The sequence below is a fragment of the Rana temporaria genome, chromosome 1 (genome assembly GCF_905171775.1).
Source record: "Rana temporaria chromosome 1, aRanTem1.1, whole genome shotgun sequence".
NCBI classification, from domain to species: Eukaryota; Metazoa; Chordata; class Amphibia; order Anura; family Ranidae; genus Rana; species Rana temporaria.
In genome coordinates this window covers 600,559,572-600,585,784 of record NC_053489.1, presented here as the reverse complement: position 1 = coordinate 600,585,784, position 26,213 = coordinate 600,559,572, and the positions used below count along the sequence as shown (strand labels likewise).

General features: G+C 44.4%; 1 protein-coding gene across 1 annotated transcript in view; it reads right to left on the bottom strand.

Moving 5' to 3' along the window:
- Positions 1-26,213, bottom strand: part of CCKAR (cholecystokinin A receptor) — a 90,446-nt gene that overhangs the window by 52,553 nt on the left and 11,680 nt on the right. The window contains exon 2 of the mRNA XM_040335158.1: positions 18,158-18,409. Coding sequence (XP_040191092.1) covers positions 18,158-18,409 — 252 coding nt within the window. The remainder of the gene's footprint in view (positions 1-18,157; positions 18,410-26,213) is intronic.

Below are 26,213 nucleotides of genomic sequence, written 5' to 3'. Positions count from 1 at the left end.
AGTGTCCTTATTAAAAGTCAGCAGCTACACTGTTAGTAGCTGCTGACTTTAAAAAAAAAATTGTGGGTGGAATCCTGCTTTAAAGGGGTTGTAAAGACAAAAATATTTTCCTCTTAAATTAAAGTCTGACAGTAGCTGATAAAGTAAAAAGTAATGTTTTGCATTATAACTAGTTTGATACCTGTTGAAATCGAACCGTTTTATTCACCTCCAGCACTCCTGAATTGTTATTCTCACTGACTTCCTGGTTTGCGGTGCGCATTCATTCTTGCTACATCACGGCCTAATGGGAACAACAGTTCCCATTAGGCTTAGCCTCCATGCCTGTGATGGATAAGAGAGCATCTTCACGCAGGGCTGTAGTCATAGGGAGGGGGTGAGCACATTCTGCTTTCCACCATGCAAAACGGCTCAGATGTTGGTGGAAAGCAAGAAGAGGAGAGACAGGAAATGGCATTTTCAAACCTGGATTACTGTATTTTAGAGGTCAAAAGTAAAAACGAGGTAAGTGATATTTAAATGCTCTTGCTTATAGCAATCAATTGATCTAATAAAAAACGAACCTTTAGTGTTCCTTTAAGGGATGATGGCAACCACATGCCACTGTACATGAGCTAAACTTTTCTATTAGCCATTTTCCCTTGCTGGTGTCATGTGACTCGTTAGTGTTACAAGGTCTCAGGTGTGAATGGGGAGCAGGTGTGTTAAATTTGGTGTTATCGCTTTCACTCTCTCATACTGGTCACTGGAAGTTCAACATGGCACCTCATGGCAAAGAACTCTCTGAGGATCTGAAAAAAAGAAATTGTTGCTCTACATAAAGAGGGCGTAGGCTATTAGAAGATTGTCAAGACCCAGAAACTGAGCTGCAGCACGGTGGTCAAGACCATGCAGCGGTTTAACAGGACATGTTCCACTCAGAACAGGCCTCACCATGATTGACCAAAGAAGTTGAGTGCATGTCCAGAGATTGTCTTTGGGAAATAGAATTATGAGTGCTGCCAGCATTGCTGCCAAGGTTGTGTGGGTTCAGCCTGTCAGTGCTCAGACCATACGCTGCACACTGCATCAAATTGATCTGCATGGCTGTCATCCCAGAAGGAAGCCTCTTCTAAAGATGATGCATAAACAGTTTTCTGAAGACAAGCAGACTAAGGACATGGATTACTGGAATCATGTCTGGTGATCTGATGAGACCAAGATAGATTTATTTGGTGTCAAGCATGTGTGGCGGTACGTACAAAGACAAGTGTGTCTTGCCTACAATAAAGCATGGTGGAGGGAGTGTCATGGTCTGGGGCTGCATGAGTGCTGCCGGCACTGGGGAGCTACATTTCATTGAGGGAACCATGAATGCCAGCATGTATTGTGACAAACTGAAGCAGAGCAAGATCCCCTCACTTCTGGGACTGGGCCGCAGGGCAGTAGTCCAACACGATAATGACCCCAAACACACCTCCAAGATCATACCGCCCAACTTTTTGAGATGGGAGCGAGGGACACCTATTAGCAAATGTATGTAGGCATTTGACACACACCCTGCCACGCCCCCTTAAAGGAGAATTATACAAATAAATTCTGAGTTAAACCCACAAGAGCTTTATTTTTACCACTACTATACCTTAAAAGAGAAGTATGGGTTTCCTTTTTTTTTGCTTACATCTATTCTATGTGAACTGTTGATATCTATCCAGCCCTCTCAGAAGTGCCCCTATTCTGTTAAGATCAAGATAAATACCTGTGGGAGGTTCTACAGATTTTCATACAGCATCATCCAGACAATGGTGTGAATATAGAGTCTGGATACACCCCCTCCCTGTCATTTTGCTTGACTGTCCTCTCTCCTCCCTCTGCTTGTTTCTGAGACTTCACAGTGCATAGCTCCTCCCCCTCCCTATCTATCAGCACAGCCACGTCTCTTAGGGGAGTGGGGACAGAGGCAGGGGGTGTGTTGGTGGAGATGTACACACCCCCTGAAACTTTTCAAACTGAAAATGGACCGTTTTTGCCAGCTGAAGGAAAGTTCATATGCACATGCTGTAAAAACTAAAAGAGGTAGGAAAAAAAACTAGCTATTATGTACAAACGCAGCAATTTAGTACAGTAAAACCTTGGTTTAAGAGTAACTTGGTTTGAGAGCATTTTGCAAGACAAGCAAAATGTTTTAATACATTTTGCCTTGATATACAAGCGATGTCTTGATATAAGAGTAGCGTCATGTCACAGCTGAGTATAAAAAAGAAGAGAGGAGCCTCTAAGTGTAGCAATATGGTTACATTTAATGAAGATACAACAATTAGCAACTTATTGCTGCACTTAGAGGTACCTCTCTTCTCTTTTATACTCTGTAAAAAAAAATGCTTTGATATAAAAGTGCTTTGGATGACAAGCATGTTTCTGGTACGAATTATGCTCGCACATCAGGGTTTTACTGTAATTGAATGAAAGAGTTAGCACTGGGAAACACTTTTTGAAAGATAAATAGTGTATTTTATATACAACTATATCGATCAGACCAAAATGAGGGACACATAAGGAGGAATGAGGGAAAGTCCCTCGAAAAATCGGGGATAGTTGGGAGGTATGTCCAAGATGATCACTGCCATGCTAAAGAAGCTGAGGGTAAAGGTGATTGACTGACCTGACCAAGCATGTCTCCAGACCTAAACCCTATTGAGCATCTTTGGGGCATCCTCAACTGGAAGGTGGAGGAGCGTAAGGTCTCTAACATCCACCAGCTCTGTGATGTCGTCATGGAGGAGTGGAAGAGGACTCCAGTGGCAACCTGTGAAGCTCTGGTGAACTCCATGCCCAAGAGGGTTAAGGCAGTGCTGGAAAATAATGGTGGCCACTCAAAATATTGAAACTTTGTGCCCAATTTGGACATTTTCACTTGGGGGTTTCTCACTTTTGTTGCCAGCGATTTAGACATTAAAGTGATTGTAAACCCTCTTTTCTATTTATTTAAAATAACTAACATATCATACTTACCTCCACTGTGCAGTTCGTTTTGCATAGTGTGGCCCAAATCATCGTCTTGTGGGGTCCCCTGCTCACGGCTCCTCCTCGCATCGGTAAACCCCCTGGGAGAAGCGCTCTCCCTGGGGGTTACCTTGCAGGCACGCTCCCAAGTCCAGCATTTGCGTGCATAGACACAGAATGCCGGACTCGGCCCCGCCCCTGGCACCCGCATCATTGGATTTCATTGACAGCAGTGGGAGCCAATGGCTGCACTGCTATAAATCTATCCAATCAAGAGCCGAGAACCCCTGGCAGAGAGGAAGAACGTGTCTCCACTGAGAGAACGAACGGGCTCAGGTGGTAAAATGGGGGGGCTAGGGGGCCAGTCAGTGTCAGAAGACTTTTCACCTTAATGCATAGGATGCATTAATAGGATGCAACCCCTTTCATGGCTGTGTGTTGAGTTATTTTGAGGGGACAGCAAATGTACACTGTTACACAAGCTGTACACATACTACATTGTAGCAAAGTGTCATTTCTTCAGTGTTGTCACATGAAAAGATAAAATAAAATATTTTAAAAAATGTGAGGGGTGTCCTCACCTTTGGGAGATACTGTACATAATATGATGTTATGGATATTTTATTTATATTAGAAACATAGAAAAGTGACAGCAGAAAAAGGAGTAGTCTATCATACATACATATTAAGTTCCTGAAGTCGCTCTCGCTCTCTAGCCCTGGGGAATCTCCATGGAAGTGGTCAGTCAGGAGAACTGGGTAAGCAAGCAGCCAGGTGGGTTGGTATCTTCTGAAACTGGGACTAGACTCAGGGACTAGAGGAAGGCAGAAGGAGATGCTCTTCACTCCACATTGTGCTATTTAACTCACAAAGGGACAGATGCTCCAGCCTATAATAGGCAGTCGCTGAATTGACATTAAAGATTGTTAGTTCCCCTGGAGTGATCAGAAGGAGCTGCACATGTGGACCAAGTTTGTGCAGGAAGAAGAGACCTTTGTGTAAATAAGAAGGGAGTTGTCCCCTTTGTTCATAGTTTGGACATTTCTTCAAGTTGGGCATTCCATAAATCCCCTACCCCATCCAAATTATCAACCCCTAAACAACAAAAACAAGGACTGTTTTCTGTGTTGGAATGCATAAAGGAAATGCTGTGTGTCTGGCCATGTAGCATTGGGGATTCCTGCCTCAGCAGCTCCACGTGGTGTGTGCTACACTAACAGAGTTAGCCTGTCTTGTGATCAGGAAAACCAGGAAAACCTGGCCAGCAAAAGAAAACTGTAACCCTTCAGGACCTTCTTGGGTGAGGGCTAGACGGGTAAAGGCTGTTTTGGCGGCAAAGGAGGAACCTGCTCAATATCAAGTGGGTGGTTATAATGTTATGCCTGATCTGTGTACATATTGTGAGGGTGGGACTCTGTGCTATGTGAAAGGTTGTTGGTTTACACCATATTCTGGAGAGAAAGACGCACTAATTACACAGCTGTGTGTTCAGCTATTTAGTTCTGACCTGACTATAGCCCAGGGCCCCACCCAACAGACAGAAAGTCTGTTCCCGGGACTCAGGAGGACTCCCAATCCCTCTGAGTGGAGTCAGAGGCTGTGTGCATGTCTGCAGGAGGCAGATGTCATTTGTGCTAGAACAGCAAGACGCTGACAGGAGTAAGCTAGGTGTGTGCTTAATTCTAGGAAACTGGTTGTTCTGAAGGAACAGAACCTTAGGCCTAAGCTAGAGGCCTGAAACTGACGGATGGCAAGTGTGAAAGCCAGGAGGCTAATCTATTGAGTTTGCAAGATGCAGGAATGGTGGAACACCCTGCGAGGGCTGCTATTGTATTTGTGAACTTTGGTGCTTTTAAATAAAAGTGGGCTACCAGGCCCTTGAAAACTCAGTTCTGGATTGGCGTACTCACTGGAAAACGCATCTATCGCTGGAGTCTACTAACCCCAATCTTACAATATATATATATATATATATATATATATATATATATATATATATATATACAGTAATTGGAGACAGTCATATTAGCTCATTTCTGTAAGACCCCTTTCACACTGGGGCGTTTTTCGGGCGTTTTTTAGGCGCTTTGGCGTTTAAAAAAAGCCTGTAAAGCGCCTGAAAGAAGCCTCATCTGCAATCCCAATGTGAAAGCACAAGTGCTTTCAGAGGCCTTTCACACTGCCAGCGCCCGAAAAACGCTGGTAAAGCGCTGCTAAGACCCCTTTCACACTGAGGCGCTTTTCAGGCGCTTTGGCGTTAAAAAAAGCTTCCTCAATGGGAAGGGGGCTTTAGGAGCGGTGTATTAACCGCTCCTAAAGCGCTGCAAAGAAGCTGCATGCAGGACTTTTTTTGACACCCTGCCAGCTCAGCGCCTCAGTGTGAAAGCACTCAGGCTTTCACATTGGGATTGCAGATGCAGCTTCTTTCAGGCGCTTTTTTTAACGCTAAGACCACTTTCACACTGGGGTGTTTTTCAGGCGCTTTAGTGTGAAAGCACTCGAGCTTTCACATTGGGATTGCAGATGCAGCTTCTTTCAGGCGTTTTACAGGCGCTTTTTTTAACGCTAAAGCGCTTGAAAAATGCCCCAGTGTGAAAGGGCCCTTAGTGTCTAAGTTATTGCCAGTCTTGAACAGTCATAGATGCCCCAATATAGAGAGAGTCCCTAAATAGTCAGTTGACACCTATGCACATATACCAAATAAAAAAAAATAGTACAGTAAAAAGTCACATAAAACACTTTTAAACAGACATTAAAAACTCAAAATATGTATCCATGAAAAAAATACAAAATCTCTTGAACTAGTTCAGCTCTTTGGGCGTACTATGTACCTTTGTAAACCATTAATCACAAGCTGATGGCTACAGTAGCAACCATCAGCTTGTGTGTGTTTTGTTCAGCCGGCTCCCAGCTTCAAAGTGAAAGTGATGCCGTGGCTCCATAGCTGTCGATCACTTTCACACAGATTGTAATGGTGCACAATTAAAACCCGTGGCTTTGTGTAGACAGGCTTGATCCTTGCTTGATCCACTCACTGGCTTGTATACCATTTTTGGCCACTATTTAGACATTTTACCAAGGTATCCCTGAAGGAACCTATAAACACCCTGGTTGAAAAAAAGACTGTTATAGATGTAGCACTACCCCCAGAGGAGCTGCTGGTTTGTTTTGGGTGGCACATTTACCTCGTGGCTCTCGGAATTCCTAGGGGTGAATGGTGCATATAGCAGAAATAAAGGAATGCCCGCAACAGGTGTTCTTTTGCTGTGCTCTTTATTACCCAGCCGGGTAAAAACAATAAACTTGTAGTGAAGAAGGTAAAGTTGAAGGAAGAAGAAGAATAGCAAATTCAGGCGTAGTAATAGGGAAACAGTCCTGCTCCCACATGTAACACTTCTTTGCGCCACTCCTGCCTGACTGGGAATAGCGTACCTGGACAGGCCTCTCTCACTGACCTGGCAGCCAGGGTATCGCTCGAACCTTTGAGAAGAAGTCTCTGCCACAGACCCTCCTAGAATAGATTCAGTAAGGAACCTCTGCCACAGACCCTCCTAGAATGAATTCAGTAAGGAACCTCTGCCACAGGCCCTCCTGATTGTAGACAGCCTCCCAGTGTCCGGATACCTCGATCCCCGGTGGATTGTCGAGACCCTATTGGATTGCCAGCCTCTCATTGGCTCTCCTCAGATGGACTCCCAACCGAACAGCTATACCGCTTGGGATCTTCAGGATTGGGAACCCAGTCCACCACGACTCAAATGTTCTGGACCCATATGGTCCCGGAACCAGAAACTCTGCATGGCAAGCACACCCCGGCCAGGTTGGCCATAACGTGGTGCAGACATCCTGAAGGTGGATGCCGCACTTGAAGAAAAAGACCTATAACTAATGGCGTCTGCCCTGTAAATACCCTCCCCCAGCATGCACAGCGGGGCTCAACCCTCCTGATTGGCTGCTGGGGAAGAGCACACAAACCTTAACTCCACTGCTGCCATCTACTGCACTGGGGTGGGAAGAACACCCCAGTACAACAGAATGAGCCCACAGTACAGGCAAGCTGAGACAGAGACCCAATTTGAACATTTTAACCAGATCAGAGTTTAACTACACTCTGATCTCCCTCTAAATTTAAATAGCACCGGTACTTTGAAATAACCACATAGAGCATTATACATTGACCACAGAGTTATTACAGTGATGAGTTTACGTTTGAGCAGCTTTTATAATCTGTTTTGTATTATTTGTATTATTGTGTCCTTTATACATGCTCTTTACAACCTAGGCCTGTTTTTTTCTAACATTGCACCTGTTTGGAAAATTGCAAGTTAGATATTACCTGGCTGATCGTTTGGCTGAGTACGTATTTTTTTTAAACTCTAAAAATCAAAGTGGATGGAATTTACAACTTCCACTGGTCAGAGACTCACTAAGTAGTAAAACCAAGATCAGGATGACAGACCAATTCATCAATGACTGGTCCAATATTTGCTCTTCTGACAGATTCACTTGTACACTAATACAGGTCATTTTTGTCATGATTTCCTAGCAAGAATCTGTATGCATATACAGTACATATAGAATAGAAGAAAGCCCCTGGGTAATGAATACAGCGAGAAAAGCAATACTCTGCTCTCCATCTGTTGCGGAACTGAAGAGCAGAAATTTCCTATTCTGGTTCACTGCTACACTGCAACATACCAGTTCACAAGAATAACAATATATTTTATCTAATAATACCAAGTTGCTCTATGTCAAAGGGTTTGGAGAAGCTTAAAGAATATGGATTCCTCATTTTAAGGGAGCTTGTTTAACCGGTTAAGACCCGGACCATTATGCAGGTTAAGGACCTTGCCCCTTTTTGCGATTTGGCACTGCGTCGCTTTAACTGACAACTGCGCGGTCGTGTGACGTGGCTCCCAAACAAAATTGGTGTCCTTTTTTCCCCACAAATAGCGGGAAATAGCAGAAAAATCGACAATTTTGAAAAAAATGCAATATTTTTTACTTTTTGCTATAATAAATATCCCCAAAAAAGATATAAAAAAAAGTTTTCCGTCATTTTAGGCCAATACGTATTCTTCTACCTATTTTTGGTAAAAAAAAAATCGCAATAAGCGTTTATCGATCGGTTTGCGCAAAATTTTTAGCGTTTACAAAATAGGGGATAGTTTTATGGCATTTTTATTAATATTTTTTTTTTACTAGTAATGGCGGCGATCAGCGATTTTTTTCATGACTATGACATTATGGTGGACACATCGGACACTTTTGACACATTTTTTAGACCATTGTCATTTTCAGAGCGAAAAGTGCTATAAAAATGCACTGATTACTGTGAAAATGACAAAGGCAGTGAAGGAGTTAACCACTAGGGGGCGCTGTAAGGGTTAAGCGTGACCTCATGTGTGTTTCTTACTGTAGGGGGGCAGGGCTGGACGTGTGACGTCAGTGATCGTCGTTCCCTATATTAGGGAACAGACGATCACTGACACTGCCACAGAGAAGAATGGGGAAGGTTTGTTTACACTTGCCTCTCCCTGTTCTTCAGCTCCTGTGACCCGATCACGGGACACCCGCGGGCGCGTTCACAGAGCTTTGGACCGGGTCGCGAGCGCGCTGCCGCCGGCACGCTCGCGACCCACGGCTGGGCTTTTAAAGAGGACGTATATATACATCCATGTGCCCAGCCGTGCCATTCTGTCGACGTATATAGTCGTGCGGCGGTCCTTAAGTGGTTAATATTTTTTTGCCAACTAAGCCATTGATTATGGAATGTTATTAAAGGTTTTTCTTTTATTCCACTCGGAACCCACCTGATTTTTTTTTACAAACCAAAAATATTAACTTTGCTTCTGTATAACCAGGGCAACCCTTGCAACAGTGCTGTTCTGTATAATGTCTTGTATATAGAATTCTCCAAAAAGTATGATTTCCTGCGTTTGGGTCACTCTTATGCCGCATACACACGATCGGTTCGTCTGATGAAAACGGTCTGATGGACCGTTTTCATCAGACGAACCGATCGTGTGTGGGCCCCATTGTTTTTTTTCCTATCGGTGAAAAAACTTAGAACCTGTTTTTAAATTATCTGATGGTTAAAAAAACGAAAAACGATCGTCTGTGGGGAAATCCATCGGTTAAAAATCAACGCATGCTCAGAATCAAGTCGACGCATGCAGCATTGAACTTAATTTTTCTCAGCAAGTCGTTGTGTTTTACATCACCGCGTTCTGACACGATCAGTTTTTTAACCGATGGTGTGTAGGCAAGACTGATGAAAGTCAGCTTCATCGGATATATGATGAAAAAATCCATCAGACCGTTTTCATCGGATGAACCGATCGTATGTACAGGGCATTAATATTCAGTAGGTAGTACTGCATGTGAATGCATGTGTACGTTTCATCAGAAGAGCTAAATCAATGTTTCTCAACCTTTTTTAGTCAAGGCACCCTTTAAAATTAGGCACTTCATTCTAAAATATAAAAAACTAAATTAATAGTTTTACATAATGCAGCGGTATCCACACACATAGAACACCCAACATTAGAGGTGATTTATTCTTACAAAGCAAATACATCTTTGCACACTGGTAAAGACTAATGTCCCAGTGTTTCTCTTCTCCCTCAGTTCCTCCCCCTTAAAGATCTAAAAAAAATTAAAAAAAATAAAGATATTGGCCCAGATTCAAGAAGCACTTGCGCCCGCGCAACCATAGGTTACGCAGCGCAAGTGCTTACTTGCTCCGGTGTAACGAGTGCTCCTGATTCAGGAACCTCATTACACCGACTGCAGGCTAAAATCTGTGCGGCAAAAGGCTCTTATGCCTCGCAGATTTTAGGCTGCATTCTTGCGGGGGCCGCTAGGGGGCTCTCCCATTGTGTATCAGCGTGTAGTATGCAAATTGCATACTACCACTGATTCACAAGCTTGCGCGGGCCCTGCGCAAGCCAGGTACGGAGTTTCCGTACGGCTACTTTGAGCGCAAGGCTGCCCCTTCTAATAGTAGGGGCAGCCAATGCTAAAATATAGCCGGCCTTCCCGCGCCTTGAAATTTGAATTTCACGGCGTTTGCGTAAGTGAAACGTGAATGGCGCTGGACGCCATTCACGTTCACTTAGAAGCAAATGACGTCCTTGCGACGTCATTTGCCGCAATGCACGTCGGGAAAGTTTCCAGACGGAGCATGCGCTGTACGCTCGACTCGGGAGGGCGCCTAATTTAAATGATTCCCGCCCCCGGCGGGATCATTTAACTTGCGCGCGCTTACGCTGGGCAAATTTGCCGGCGCGCCCTCGCAATTCACGGAGCTACTGCTCCGTGAATCGAGGGCAGCGCAAAATATTTGCGGGGGCGCAGGGCAAAATCGTTGCCCTGCTCCCCCGCAAATATCGCGCAATTCTACTTGAATCTGGGCCATTGTTCCTTTAAAACAGGTTAAACAGCATAGTGCTTGTGCTGTCTAATTTGTTTCTTTCTATGCTGCTAAAAACCTGGTTGATCCTGCCTGTTCCTGTGTCCCCTATGTGAACTGACCACGGTAATCATGGCTGCTGATCCATGATACCGTGGTCAGTTTACACGCCTCCATCATCATTCGGCTGTGTTAGAGTCTCCCCCTCCCTCCCTGCCTGTCAGTCCTAGTGTGTGAGTGATTTCTAAACTCATGCCCTCCCCTCCTGCTGCTATTTAGTGTGGCATTAATGTCAGTGAATAGCATTACTGACAGGCCCTCTGTTATAACAAGGTTAATACACGAGCCGAGCGGTCACATGACCTCCCGCCGCTCAGACTACAGCTGGAGGGTCTGAGTGAACAGCACAGCAGTCATGTGACCTACCAGCTGACATCGGAGGGCAATCTCAGCCCCTCCCACTGTAGTTATTAGATTGGGCATAGCTCCCAACTGTCCCTAGATTCGAGGGACTGTCCCTGATTTGGAGCAAAGTCCCTCTGTCCCTCATTCCTCCTCATTAGTCCCTCAATTTGGTCTGATCTATATAGTTGTATATAAAATTAACTTGTTATCTTACAAAAAGTGTTTCCCAGTGCTAAACCTTTCATCCAATTTCTAAATTGCTGCATTTGTAAATTTCAAAAGACAGCATAAAAGAATAGTAGTGGTAAAAATAATGCAGTTGTGGATTTAACAATTTTTTATTTCAATTCTCCTTTAAGGGGGTGTGACAGGGGTTGTAACTTATGTCTATATACTTTTGCCAATAGGTGTCCCTTATTCCCATCTCAAAGAATTTGGAGGTATGAGATCGGGGAGAGTGGTGGGAGGTCACGTGAACGCACAGCGGCGCTCTAAAATAAGCTGCATCGTTTTAAAAAAAACATTGACACTGTGTATAACATTGAAACTCGGCAGTAATGCTATGGACTGACTTTAAAACCACTTCAAGCCAGCCATAGATGGGTCAAATCTCTGCCGGTTCAGCAGGGACTGGCTGAGATTCGAACCATACATGGGCAGGCTGATTGTACCCAAGGCTAATTATTGCTAGCAGCTATAACCACTAGCAATAAACATTGTTTATTTGCAGGGGCGACTCCAGCCTGTGGTTGCAGGAAAATAAAATGCATAATCTATGGCCTGCTTTGCATTTTTTACCCCAGTGATGATGGAGAGGGGGAGGGGCAAACAAAACGATGTGCAAGTGCCTGATGTCCTCCTTATCAACCAATGATATCATTGTCAGTTAGGATGCCAGTGGCCGGTCCACACAATGCCCAAGGTTGTAATGCTGCACAATAAAAACCTGTGGCTTTGTGTAAGAAAAATGAGGGGACAGCAAATTTACACTGTTATACAAGCTGTACACTCACTACTTTACATTGTAGCAAAGTGGCAAAGTGTAATTCAATCTATCCAATCAAGAGCCAGGACCCCCTGTGCAGAGAGGGACAGCATGTCTCCGCCGAGAGAAATACGGGGCTCAGGTAAGTAAAACAGGGGGCTGGGGGGCCGGTCACTGCCAGAATTTTTTTAACCTTAATGCATAGGATGCAACAACCCTTTTAAGGCATGGAACATTGCATTAAGGGATGCAGAATGGGGGTGCCTATTCTCTCACTACCAAGTGACTAGAATTTTAATTTCAGATATGTGTGGCTCTTGGAACAACCCTGAGAGTTGCATGAAACTAAAGCTTTACATAGCTTAAAGGAGTTGTAAAGGAAAACGTTTTTTCACCTTAATGCATTCTATGCATTAAGGTGAAAAAACTTCAGTGTATACCAGCCCCCCCGTCCCCCGTTATACTTACCTGACCCCTCGAAAGTCTCACGCTCGGCCCCCGGCATCCTCTTCGCTGCTCAGCCTGGCCGCTGATTGGCTAGAGCGGATGGATTGAAAGCAGCACAGCCATTGGCTGGCGCTACTGTCAATCACATCCAATGACACGGCGCGCCAAGGGCATGGCCGAGTAATACAGTGAGCAGCTATGGCCGCTCGCTGTATCACGGGAGCACGCCCGCAAGGACTACACACAATGCGAGCTCTCTCGCATTAATGTGTGTAGTTCGTGCTGGGAGGACCAGAGACAGCCGCCGAGGGACCCCAGAAGACGTGGATCGGGGCCACTCTGTGCAAAACGAACTGTACAGTGGAGGTAAGTATAACATGTTTGTTATTTTAAACAAAAATTTTTTTTTTCTTTAGTGACCCTTTAAGCCAGGCCTCGACAAAATCCGGGCGCCCGGTTGCAATTGCTACAAGAAATTGTGACCTGGCGCCCGGGAAAGCTTAGGCCTGCAGACGGCCGCAAAGCCATGGCCTCAATTTCCGGCGCACGCGGGCCCGCCACGATCGCGCTGCAGGGGAGGTGGGGGCGCACGAAAACACAGGATCCTGTGTCTCCGCGCGCCCCCGCCGCGCAGTCGCAGCGGGCCCGCGCCCGCCGGTAATTGAGGCCGCGGCTTTGCGCCCTTCTGCAGGCCTAAGCTTCCTTCTGTGATCTGGCGCCATCTTGTGGTGGCCGTTGGCATTACAAGTAAAACAGCAGTTCTAATGTGTTTTTTCTGTTTTCACTGCCATCTCCTTCCCTCTAATTAGAACCCCCAAACATTTTATATATTTTTTATTCTAAAACCCTAGAGAATAAAATGGCGGTCGTTGCAATACTTTCTGTCACACCGTATTTGCGCAGCGGTCTTACAAGTGCACTTTTTTGGAGAAAAATACACTTTTTTAATTAAAACATAAGACAACAGTAAAGTTAGCCCAATTTATTTTATATTGTAAAAGATAATGTTACGCCGAGTAAATTGATACCCAACAAGTCACGCTTCAAAATTGCGTCTGCTCGTGGAATGGCGACAAACTTTTACCCTTTAAAATCTCCATAGGCGACGTTTAAAAAATTCTACAGGTTGCATATTTTGAGTTACAGAGGAGGTCTAGGGCTAGAATTATTGCTCTCGCTCTACTAATCGCGGCGATACCTCACATGTGTGGTTTGAATACCGTTTACATATGCGGGCACTACTCACGTATGCGTTCGCTTCTGCGTGCGAGTTTGGTGGGACGGGGTGCGTTTTCTGGCTCCTAACTTTTTTTTAGCTGGCTCCTAGATTCCAAGCAATGTTGTCAAACCCTGCTTTAAGCAGTCATGCTACCAGCGCTGAACAAAACCAAGTTGTAAGAACCTAAACAATTCTGGCTTCAGATTATCAGCCAAAAATAGTCAGAAGTTTTATCAAACAATATACATGCCTTCCTTGTAAAAAAACATATTTATTATGCCACAATACAGTCAAATGTTACACTTCCCAATCAACAAGGTTGAAGTTATTATGCTTACAGGAATAGGGATTCTAGGTGCAGTGCAGACACGAGTTGCCACCTGCCAGGTCTCAGCACTGGCCTGTAGACGAAAGGAACTTACATCAATTTGAAACGTCAGAGGCCAAAAACTTGGTTGGTAACCCTGGTGTGGGCTTATCATAACTGCAACATCTATTGTCATGCCACTGGATCTCTTATCTACGTTATATTATTTTATAACATATTTTATAACATATTCACAATTACAATTTATTATACTGTATATAATGCATAGTTTACCTAGATGTGAAAGCTTTACCTTTCTCCTATAAATATGCTAAAATCAGTTTGTTCCATCTAAATGGCAGAAGTTAAATTTAAATTGAGTACATTTTTCTAATTGGCCACTCCAAAAGTGTCATATATTGTATCTTCTCTGAAAATAAATATACGGAAATTTCTATATAGGTGTAAACAAGCACCATCTATTAGTTCAAAGGAGATAATGTAACATATAAACGACGTAATCCAATATTAGCATAACCTTCACTGAATGTCAGATGGACTTAATAGCAGTTGGAGCGTGTAATTACATTTATCTTATCTGTTTTGCTATTATTATTATTGTGATCACTCAACTTCATTTTCATCTCATAACTTTGCTGACATTAAATGTAATGATGATTGGCGGGAAGTTCATTGGATAATACATTTAAAGCCCAACCTCCCTCTCCATAATATTGTAAAGCCCCTCATTGACATAATACAGTTTGAAAAGTAGCACAGATTTTTGAGAAGATTGTAAAAGTATCTGTATCCCCAATGGCACATATTTTAGTTGCTACCATATAGTTGTAATGTAGCTTTATGTGTACTTAAAGGAGTTCTCTAAGCTAAAACTTTTAACCCCCGCTGTGCCCGGGCTGTAAAACTATACAAAATAAACTTTCACTTACCTGCCTACGATCCCCGGTTGTTCCGATATCGCCGTCCCGTTCTCCGGTCCCGGTCTGTTCCACTTCCTGCGGGTCGGTGACTCACAGTGCGCTCAGCCTATCAGCGGCCGCAGCAATGTCCCGTCGCGGCTGCTGATAGGCTGAGCGCACTGTGAGTCACCGACCCGCAGGAAGTGGAACAGACCGGGACCGGAGAACGGGACGGCGATATCGGAACAACGGGGGATCGTAGGCAGGTAAGTGAAAGTTTATTTTGTATAGTTTTACAGCCCGGGCACAGCGGGGGTTAAAAGTTTTAGCTTAGAGAACTCCTTTAACTACTAGGGATGAGCTTTATGTTCGAGTCGTACATGAGTTTGACTCGAACATTGGCTGTTCGGCAAACAGCAAACAATTTGGGGTGTTCGCTGCAAATTTGAAAAGCCACGGAGCACCCTTTAAAAGTCTATGGGAGAAATCAAAAGTGGGAATTTTAAAGGTTAATATGCAAGTTATTGTCGCGACATTGTTGCATGATCCTGAACATGGGAAAACAAGCCGTAACCCAGAAAAAGACTTGATAAATATGCCAATGCTAGCCAAGAGGCTTGGGGCATTGCATTGCTGGAGAGGAGTAGGGATGAGCCGAACACCCCCCCGGGTGCACCAGAACATGCAAAACCGGCAAACAATTTGTTCAAAAACGCAAACCCTGTTAAAGTCTATAAGACACGAACATGAAAATTCAAAAGTGCTCATTTTAAAGGTTAATATGCAAGTTATTGTCATAAAAAGTGTTTGGGGACCCGGGTCCTGCCCCAGGGGACATGTATCAATGCAGAGAAAAGTTTTACAAATTTACGTTTTTTCAGGAGCAGTGATTTTAATGGTGCTTAAAGTGAAACAATAAAAATGAAATATTCCTTTAAAGTTCGTACCGGGGGGTGTGTATAGTATGCCTGTAAAGTAGCGCATGTTTCCTGTGTTTAGAACTGTCCCTGCACAAAATGTAATTTCTAAAGGAAAACAAAGTCATTTAAAACTACTCGCAGCTATTAATGAACTGTCGGTCCCGGCAATACAGATCAAAGTAATAAAAAAAAACAGCAGGGGTCCCCCCACCCCCAGTCCGTTACCAGGCCCTTTGGGTCTGGTATGAATATTGACCAACCAAAAAAAAAAAGTGTGGGGACCCCCTAAATTCCATATCAGGCCCATCAGGTCTGGTATAGATATTAAGGGGAACCCCTCACCATTTAAAAAAAAATGAAGGGTCTGGTATGGATTTTAAGGGGAACCCTGCACCAAATTAAAAAAAAATGGTGTGGGTTCCCCCAAAAAATCCATACCAGACCCTTATCTGAGCAGGCAACCTGGCAGGCTGCAGGAAAAGAGAGGGGGACGAGAGAGCGCCCCCCCCCTCCTGAACCATACCAGGCCACATGCCCTTATCATGGAGAGGATGTATGAGGATTAGGGCTCTTTCACACGTAGCGGATCCGTATTGATCCGCTCCGTTAGCCCATTTGGCTCAGCGGGGATTCCTCCGTTAATCCCCGCTGAGCTGTCGGCTGACAGGGGCGGTCACCGCACACTGTGCAGAGACCGCCCTGTCTTTGCTCTGCTCTCCCCTATGGGGAATCGGATGAATACGGACCGTGTGTCCGTATTCATCCGATCCGTTCCGTCAGACGGAAGAAAAATAGGGTTTTCTTCCGTCTGAAAAAGCGGGACTTTGCGGACGCGGATCGTGGTGGACGTTAGCGGATGCATCATCCGCTAACGTCTGCAATCCCATAGGGATACATTACAAGTCCGTAAACTGACTTTTAATAAACGGTCCGTTCGTCCGCCTGTGTGAAAGGGCCCTTATATAGCAATTTTTTAAATCTATCTTGAATTCAGGTGTATTTGGTGGTTATGCATGCTGAGAACTGTTAGAAGAAGATTCTGCAGAAAAGGCTTCATTTTTTAGACGACATTACAATAGGCAAATAGTGACATTTACAGGCATAATAGATATTTTAAGAATCAGTATAGACAAAAGGTAACTAAACAAATTATACTTTCTGTGGGTGCTCACTGCCTTGACTTGGGATTTATATAAAAAAACATACAGTAGGTGCAGAAGCACCCAGTGGAGAAATCGACGTGGAAGGGTAAGTGTAAGGGCAGCTAGCAACTTTCATCCTATCAGATTCATTATCTGAGAAGTGCTTGTTGGATACATGATGTGTGTGCCATGAGTACTCTTTTGACACCTGTGTGTATAGGATCTTAGGGTTACCACAAATGATCAGATCGCTCACTCTGAATGACAGTTGAGGAAATGTTTGGCCATCTATACTGGATGGCTGGGAACAGCTGTGGTCTCGTCTCAGAACTGGCAGATGGTACAATGTGCTGCACACACAGTCAAATATTAGCTTCCTTCCCTCCATAAAAAGGAGTGTAACTGGTTCTCATGCCGCGTACACACGATCATTTTTCAGCATGAAAAAAAAATTTGTTTTTCAGCATGTCCAAAAAACAACGTTTTCCCAACTCCATCATTAAAACGACGTTGCAAAGCGCGGTGACGTACAACACGTAAAACGGCACTATAAAGGGGAAGTTCCATTCGCCTTTGGGCTGCTTTAGCTGATTCCGTGTTAGTAAAAGACGATTCGCGCTTTTCTGTCTGTTACAGCGTGACGAATGTGCTTACTCCATTATGAACAGTATTTTTACCAGAACGAGCGCTCCCGTATCATAACTTGCTTCTGAGCATGCGCGGGTTTTTTTACGTCGTTTTAGCCCACACACGATCATTTTTTACAACCCGCTGTAGCGGCGCATTGCATTCGGTTTTAACCCTTTCTCGGCCGCTAGCAGGGGTTAAAAGCGCCCTGCTAGCAGCCGAAAATGCGCCGCAAATCCAACGGTAAAATGGCGGTGTTTTACCGCTATTTTACCGCCAATGCTATAGGCTGGGTGGCACCAGTGTGAAAGGGGTCTAAGGGTGAGCCTGCCAGGTAGGGCCCCGTGATTTCTAACCGCAGCTCTGAGCTCATACAGTACATTGATCATATTTTTTCATTTAGCCAGCGAGTTGAATGAAAAAAAAATATCCAATCACACATTTGAGGTGAATGGGGGAATCCTTACCGCTGTGTTATTGTTTTCTGACAGTGGGGAAACTTCCCTGCCCTGAGGCTACAAAAAGGGTCATTCGGGAAAAACTCAACAGGATGGTTGTATACAAGTTATTCAATAGATGTATGGCCAGCTTAAATATTTCACAGCTACACTATGTTTATGTCGTTTAAAATACAGTACATAACAGCACTACGTTTTTTGGTTGGCTAGGCTGATGGACAGCTTGTTTAATTATTGAACGCCTTTACTAAGTTTTGTACAAGTCAAGGTCTTTTCGGTTTGCTCTTTGTATGTTGATATGTATTTACAACACTGAAGGCTGGTGACTTACCCATGAAATAGAAGGCGGCTCTACAGACAGTGCTCCCAAAGATAAAGTCCTTCAGCAAGTTAGGAATTAGAGTGAAGGGCATGCAAAAAAGACAGAGCATGAGGTCACTGGCCGCCAGAGAGAGTAAGAAGATATTAGTGACTGTCCTCATCCGCTTATTCCTTATGAGTACCACGATGACCAGACTGTTCCCCATAACTCCCAGCAGAAAGATCAGAGAATAGAGGACTATCCGAACTGCCGTGTGCAAATCTGTAATACAAAATATATTGACATTTTGATATTTGATGATGCCCGGTAGACTAACTCCACACATAAAAAGATACAGATAAGATACTGTACATATATGTGAGCTCTTTTACAAATAAGATAGGAGCACATTTACAGGCAGGATGCATAGGTGGGAGTTTTTTTTACCTGCCTTTGGAATTGTAATTCTGTCATCTATGGATCTTATTGTAAATTTTCATGTTGGTAATTGAGTTTTTGTTTCTTTTTTTTTTCTCCTTTCTCTTTTGTAAATTACTACAAGTTTTTATGATACAAACCTTAAAAAAAATGTTTTTAACCTTAAAGCAGTAGTTTGCAAGTAGTGTGCACGTTTAGAAGATATTCATTTTACCTACAGGTAAGTCTTATTATAGGCTTACCTGTAAGTAAAAATAACAACACAAGGTTTACAACCGCTTTAAGGCATTGCCTGAATTAAGGTAAAAATGTTTTATAGCTTTCTGTCCTCCCCCTTGCCTGTGTGAGGAAGAAGAGAGGGCAGAAGAGATCCAGCACTGTACACCGCTGCTTTTCCTCTAACTTTCCCTTCATGCAGCAGAAGGAGTCATTGGCAGTACAACTGGAAAGGTATGCCTGGGCAGCCTGAGACTAGATAATCAGAGAGGAACTACAAGCACTTGGAGTGCATTGTTGCAGTGTCATAAGTAAAGTTGTTAAACTTTAAAAAGCCTGGTCTGAAGTTAATATAAAGGGGTGCATGGTGGCACACAGTGTATTGAAGAACAGGGCCTGTAAGTATATAGGGGGTTAAGATGAAAGCATGGAAGGCCTCAGCAAATGAGTTGGAGGGAGGAATGTAGTTGCTATAGGTAGTCATGAATTAATGGGAGTGTAATAACAACCAGACAGCAGAGAGTGGTATCATGCATGGGTGATGGGTTCTTCGGTAGCAAGGGGGTCGGTATTCTTATCTCCTTCCTAGCAGTTGGTTCCCCAAAAGCACTTGGGGCCTAACCCAAGTGTCATGTACCTGGTCAGTGAGCCTGATGTGTAGAAGAGAGCCTCTCGTACCACAATGGCTTGTGGGTTACTGGTAGTGAGACAGCAGCCACAGAAGCACGGTGACATAGGAGTGCCTGAGATCAGTCTCAGTGTCCCCAGTGCACCTCTAATAATATGGAGAATATCAGAATGTCATCTAGATAAACGACGACAAAAATATCTAGGAAGTCTCTGAAGATATCATTAATGAAGTACTGGAAGGTGGTCGGTGCATTGCATAGTACAGAACACGGTCTCCCATTCATCGCCCTCTCGGATACGGACCAAATTATAGGCCCCTCTGGGTCAAATTTGGTGAAGACATTTGCAGATTTAAGCCTTTGAAAAAGTTCAGGAACCAAAGACAGGGGGTAATGGTTCTTTAATGTGATCTTCTTTATATCACAGTAGTCCACACATGGCCTCAGTGACTGGTCTTTTTTATCCACAAAGAATATACCTGCACTGGCCGGTGAGGTAGAGGGGCGGATGAATCCTTTCTGTAGTTTCTCCTCAATATAATCCTTTACACCCCAAACTCACGCTCAGACAGAGGAAAGATACGTCAGTTCCTGATGGTTGGGAGCAGTGATGGTCAGGAGCAGTGGGGTCTCCTTGGTCACAAGTCCAGATGCAAGAACCGTCAGCCAGAAATACAGTGAGTCCTTGTGTCTTAGGTCGTAGTGGGATGTGCTGCTGAGATGCAAAGGACAGGTCGATGAAGCAACTGCAAGCTCCTGAGTCAATAATTGTGGTCACTGACAGGGTTCTTTCTCGGAACTGGAGTAAAATAGGCAGAGCTATGTGAGCAGAGCGGGCAGACATGTTGGGGTGTTTAATTGAAGAAAGTGAAAGACACTTATGTAGTTTAGCAGGGCAGGTGCGTACGTAGTGACTGGCTGCCCCACAGTAGAGACAGAGATTGTTCAGACATCGGCGTTGGCGTTCCTCCGGTGTCAGTGACGGGCGGATCAGGTGCAATTGCATCGGTTTAGGTGCCTCTAGAGCAGATGGAGCAGAGTTTCCAAACACAGGGTTAGAAGTAACGGGTGCCTTGGGCAACATCCATAATGGTTTGAACTGTCAAGAGGATCTTTCAGATCTGCTTTTGCATAGGCGACGATCAATCTGAATAGAGAGTGTAATTAAAGCCTCCAGTGAGTTTGGTACGCCAACTCAAGCAAGTTCATCTTTAAGCCCAAACAGAACTGGTGACACAGGGCTGCATCGCTCCAAGCAGTGTCTGCACTCCAACGTCAGAAATCCGTGACGTAGTCTTTAACTGCTCTGCGGCTTTGCTGGAGTAAATGCAAAGCGGCTTCAGCTGTGGTGATTTTAGCTGTGCACTGTTTTTCTCCAGGTCTGTGGTTAACTTTGGAGTAGGGCATGGGTGTGCAACATGTGGCCCTTCAGCTGTTGCAAAACTACAAATCCCATGAAGCATTGCAAGCCGCTTACAGTTACAAACATGACTCCCAAAGACAGAGGCATGATGGAATTTGTAGTTCTGCAACAGCTGGAGGGCCACAGGTTGAGCATCCATGGAGTAGGGAAATGCTGAACCCCACCTTTGTAGCTTCTAGGGAAAATGTCCTTGGCTGAAGCGCAAAGTAGAGCTGACAGCAGGGGCGTCGGGAGACCCGGGCTTGGGAGGTTGGAGCCCCGAATGGGTCCCCGAAAAGCCCAGAGTCTCCGGCATTTAGGTCTCCATTATTACCCCCAAGCGGCGAGTGCCGGGACCGATCTGATCCCGAGAGCCGCCAAGTGCGGCCGAGTCGCCGGGACCGAGCTGATCCGGACCAGACCCGAGCCTTGCCGAATGTGGCCGAGTCCTGCCGACTCAACGAGCTTCATAGCAGGTCCTGCCCTCTGGAGCCTGGGCAACGCCTATGATGGACGTCCCACTGGTCCAATGTCGGAACCGCGTAATGTGTGACGTCCATCATAAACGCTGCAGACTCCAGAAGGCGGGAATTACAATGTGGCCGCCGCGCCACATCCCCTCTCGGCGCTCGGGCGGGCAGCTCTCCTCTCCTCTCCCCCCGGCTCTCCTCCCCTCATGGAATGACTGTCTGACTGCAGTAGTGCCTGCTGTGACACCGTTGAGCGGAGGTAGGTCAGACAGCACACACAGTGTAATGTGTATGTAAATGTCAGTGTGTGTAGGTCAGTGTAGGTCAGGTCAGTGTATATAGGTCACTACCGTCAGTGTAGGTAGGTCAGTGTATGTAGGTCACTACTGTCAGTGTAGGTAGGTCAGTGTATGTAGGTCACTACCGTCAGTGTAGGTAGGTGAGTGTATGTAGATCACTACTGTCAGTGTAGGTAGGTCAGTGTATGTAGGTCGCTACCGTCAGTGTAGGTAGGTCAGTGTATATAGGTCACTACCGTCAGTGTAGATAGGTCAGTGTATGTAGGTCACTACAGTCAGCACACGCAGTGTAATGTGTATGTAAATGTCAGTGTGTGTAGGTCAGGTCAGTGTAGGTCAGGTCAGTGTATATAGGTCACTACCGTCAGTGTAGGTAGGTCAGTGTATGTAGGTCACTATCGTCAGTGTAGGTAGGTCAGTGTATCTAGGTCACTACCGTCAGTGTAGGTAGGTCAGTGTATGTAGGTCACTACCGTCAGTGTAGGTAGGTCAGTGTATGTAGGTCACTACCGTCAGTGTAGGTAGGTCAGTGTATGTAGGTCACTACCGCCAGTGTAGGTAGGTCACTATCATAAGTGTAGGTAGGTCACTACCGTCAGTGTAGGTAGGTCACTACCGTCAGTGTATGTAGGTCAGTGTATGTAGGTCACGGGCCAGCCAAAAAAAAAGCCTGCATCACATACACCATCCCCCCCCCCCCGCTTCTGGCCTTCGACCTCGGGCTTAAGACCCTGGTCTTTTTGCCACCTAGCAATTCTTCCCCTGGCTGACAGGCATTGCGGAATGCTTTAAACGTACTTTGATCGCTGGAGAACCTCTCAGGGGCTGGCACTCGAGGTTTGGGGGTAGCATCATTACCTGCAGGCTTGCAGGAGCTTTGGTTGATGAAGTAGGTGTGGATGAAGTGGAAGTCGCAGCAGAAGTTGCTGCTGGTGTGGCCAACGACTGAATGCATTCCTCCAGTCGAGCATAACCCTCTTGCAGGAATGTAACTGCTTGAGTAAGTGAAGCGAGGTGCTGGCATATCTCAAGAGGGTCCTCTTGCAGGCTCCGCAATGGCTGTTTGGTACTGTCATGTACCTGGTGGTCAGTGAGCCTGATGTGTAGAGGACAGCCTCACCGGCTTGTGGGTTACTGGTAGTGAGACAGCAGTCACAGAAGCACGGTGGCATAGGAGTGCCTGAGATCATTCTGGTAGTCTGTGTGGCAGGACGACAACAGGTAGATGTACAGCAGGCTGACTGGTGGTGAGTAGGCAGAACCAGAGCCATGGCAGACCGTCGTAGACAACTGGAGCAGGAACGAGGTGAGCTTTGATGAGCTGAAGCCGTAGTGGACAAGATAAAGAGGCCTAGGGTGAGACAAGTTGGGTCAGTAACATTTAGACAGATTAAGCAGAGACAGGAGGAGGAGGCTGAAGAGAAGTCCAAAAGAAGCCATGGTCGGGGTATCAAGCAAAGGAGCATTGGTCAGAAGTCCGGAGGCCCACAGGGTCCCAGATGACAACTCCCCTTTTTTTCATTTATTTTTTATAAAATATATATAGATTTTTTTTAATATATTTTTATTTAAATTTTTATTAAAGGGCCATTTTTTTTTTTTTTTTTAGAGGTCCGGGGTCCCCAGGGGTCCGAAGGCCCCCAGGGCCCCGGATGGCAACCCCCCTTTTTTTTATTTATTTTTTATAAAAAAAAATATATTTTTTCTAATATATATTTTTTTTAATTTTTTATTAAAGGGACAATTTTTTTTTCTTAGGGGTACGGGGGTCCCCAGGGGCCCGGAGATCCCCAGGGCCCGGGATGAAAACACCCCTTTTTTTATAAAAAAATAAATACATTTTTATATATATATATATATATATATATATATATATATATATATATATATATATATATATATATATATATATATATATATATATATTATTAAAGGTCCCCAGGGCCCCGGAGGCAATCCCCCTTTTTTTTATAAATTCTTTTTTTTTTCATATTATTTTATTTCATTTTTTTTTTCATTCCTTATATATGTATATATATATATATATATATATATATATATATATATATATATATATTAAAGGGCTCATGAGGTCTCCATGTGGCAAACCCCCCCTTTTTTTTTTTTTATAAATGTTTTTTTTTTTTAAATTAAAGGGCCCAGAGGTCCCCAGGGCCCTGAATTGCAACCCCCCCCCCCTTTTTTTTTTATAAATGTTTATTTATTTATTTAATATATTTTTTTATTTTAATTTTTTAATTTTTCTTAATAATTTGTAAAGGGCCCCCCTCCGCTTCTCAATTCGCGGAAGCCCCCCCCCTCCCGCTTCTCAATTTCAATTTCAGACGGCAGCCCCCCCCCCCCCCCCAGTTCTCTGCTACAGGTGCCTACCAATGCCGCCAATCCCGTAACGTGCTGCAGAGACAGTTTCAAGGCGGGGCCAGGGGTGGAGCTAAAGGCGGGACCAGGGGTGGAGCTGAAGGGGGCCCTGTCAGGTAGGCTGTACGGGGCCCCATGATTTCTATCAGCGGCCCTGCCCAGGACCACTATAAGAATTTGTGGGGTCCCGTATAGCCTTCCTGACGGGCCCCCCTGACCGTGCCTACACCCCCCCTTGGGGTGCAGTAGAACAGTGCCACTGACTTTATCCACCTATGCCCCAAAAATGAAAAAAGTCCCTCTTCTGCTGCCACCTCCTGTTGGCCTGATGGGGAAATGTAATTTAAGCTCTGGTAAGCAAGTAAGAGTGGGGGTATGGTCTAGTAAAATCCAATTATTGATTTAGGCAGAAAAGAACAGTACAGCAGCTCTGGGCCCCCCTGTTTAGCTGATGGGGCTTGGGGAGAGTACAACAGGACGGGTTGTACTGCCTTATTAATGGTCCTGCCCGTACCATTCACCAGAATGAGTGCCCTTGTTTGAAGATTTACCCTCACGCCTCCTTTTCCTTCTTGGTTTTTCTATCACTTTATGTCACATTGAGAATGGTCATCCAGCTGGGGCACAGACAACAAAAAAAACCCTACAAGCTCTAATCGCTTTCCATGCTTTTCAAAAATAAGAACAGTTTTGATGATACAGTGCCTTGAAAAAGGAATCATACCCCTTGATATTTTCCACATTTTGTCATGTTACACCCAAAAACATAAATGTAATGTATTGGGATTTTATGTGATAGACCAACACAAAGTGGAACATAATTGTGAAGTGGAAGGAAAATGATAAATGTTTTTTAAAACTTTTTACAAACAAATATCTGAATAGTGTGGCGTGCATTTGTATTCAGCCCCCTTTTACTCTGATACCCCCAACTAAAATCTAGTGGAACCAATTTCCTTCATAAGTCGCCTAATTAGTAAATAGAGTCCACCTGTGTGTAATTTATTCTCTGTATAAATACAGCTGTTCTGTGAAGCCCTCAGAAGTTTGTTAGAGAACCTTATTGAACAAACAGCATCATGGAGGCCAAGGATCACACCAGTCAGATCAGGGATAAAGTTGTGGAGAATTTGAAAGCAGGGTTAGGCTATAAAAAAATATCCCAAGCTTTGAACATCTCACGGAGCACTGCTCAATCCATCATCCGAAATTGCAAAGAGTATGGCACAACTGCAAACTTACATGGCCGTCCACCTAAACTGACAGGTCGGGCAAGGAGAGCATTAATCAGAGAAGCACCTAAGAGGGCCATAGTAACTCTGGAGGAGCTGCAGAAATCCACAGCTCAGGTGGGAGAATCTGTCCACAGGACAACTATTAGTCGTGTACTCCACAAATCTGCCCTTTATGGAAGAGTGGCAAGAAGAAAGCCATTGTTACAAGAAAGCCATAAGAAGTTCCATTTGCAGTTTGCGAAAAGCCGAGTGGGGGACACAGCAAACATGTGGAAGAAGGTGTTTTGGTCAGATGAGACCGAAATTTAACTTTTTGGCCTAAAAGCAAAACGCTGTGTGTGGCAGAAAACTACACTGCTCATCACCGGGAGGTTCAGGGCGGGGGTTCACCTTCCAGTAGGACAACAAATCTAAACATACAGCCGGAGCTACAATGGAATGGTTTAGATCAAAGCATATTCATGTGTTAGAATGGCCCAGTTAAAGTCCAGACCTAAATCCAATTAAGACTCTGTGGCAAGTCTTGAAAATTGCTGTTCACAGACGCTCTCCATCCAACCTGACAGAGATTGAGCTATTTTGCAAAGAAGAATAGACAAAAATGTGACTCTCTAGATGTGCAAAGCTGATAGAGACATCTCCAAAAAGACTTGCAGCTGTAATTGCAGTGAAAGGCGGTTCTACAAAGTATTGACTCAGGGGGGCTGAATACAAATGTACACCACACTTTTCACATATTTATTTATAAAAAAAGTTGAAAACCATTTATCATTTTCCTTCCACTTCACAATTATTTGCCACTTTGTGTTGGTCTATCACATAATATGCCAATAAAATACATTTATGTTTTTGGCTGTAACATGATACAATGTGGAAAATTTTAAGGGGTAGGAAATATTTTTTCAAGACATTGTACATACACTTTGATTATATCAGAAACTTCTAGCTCATTAACCACTTACCCAGATCTCTGATACTGTATCCGTTTGCTCACAGGAATTGATTGACAGCAGCAGGA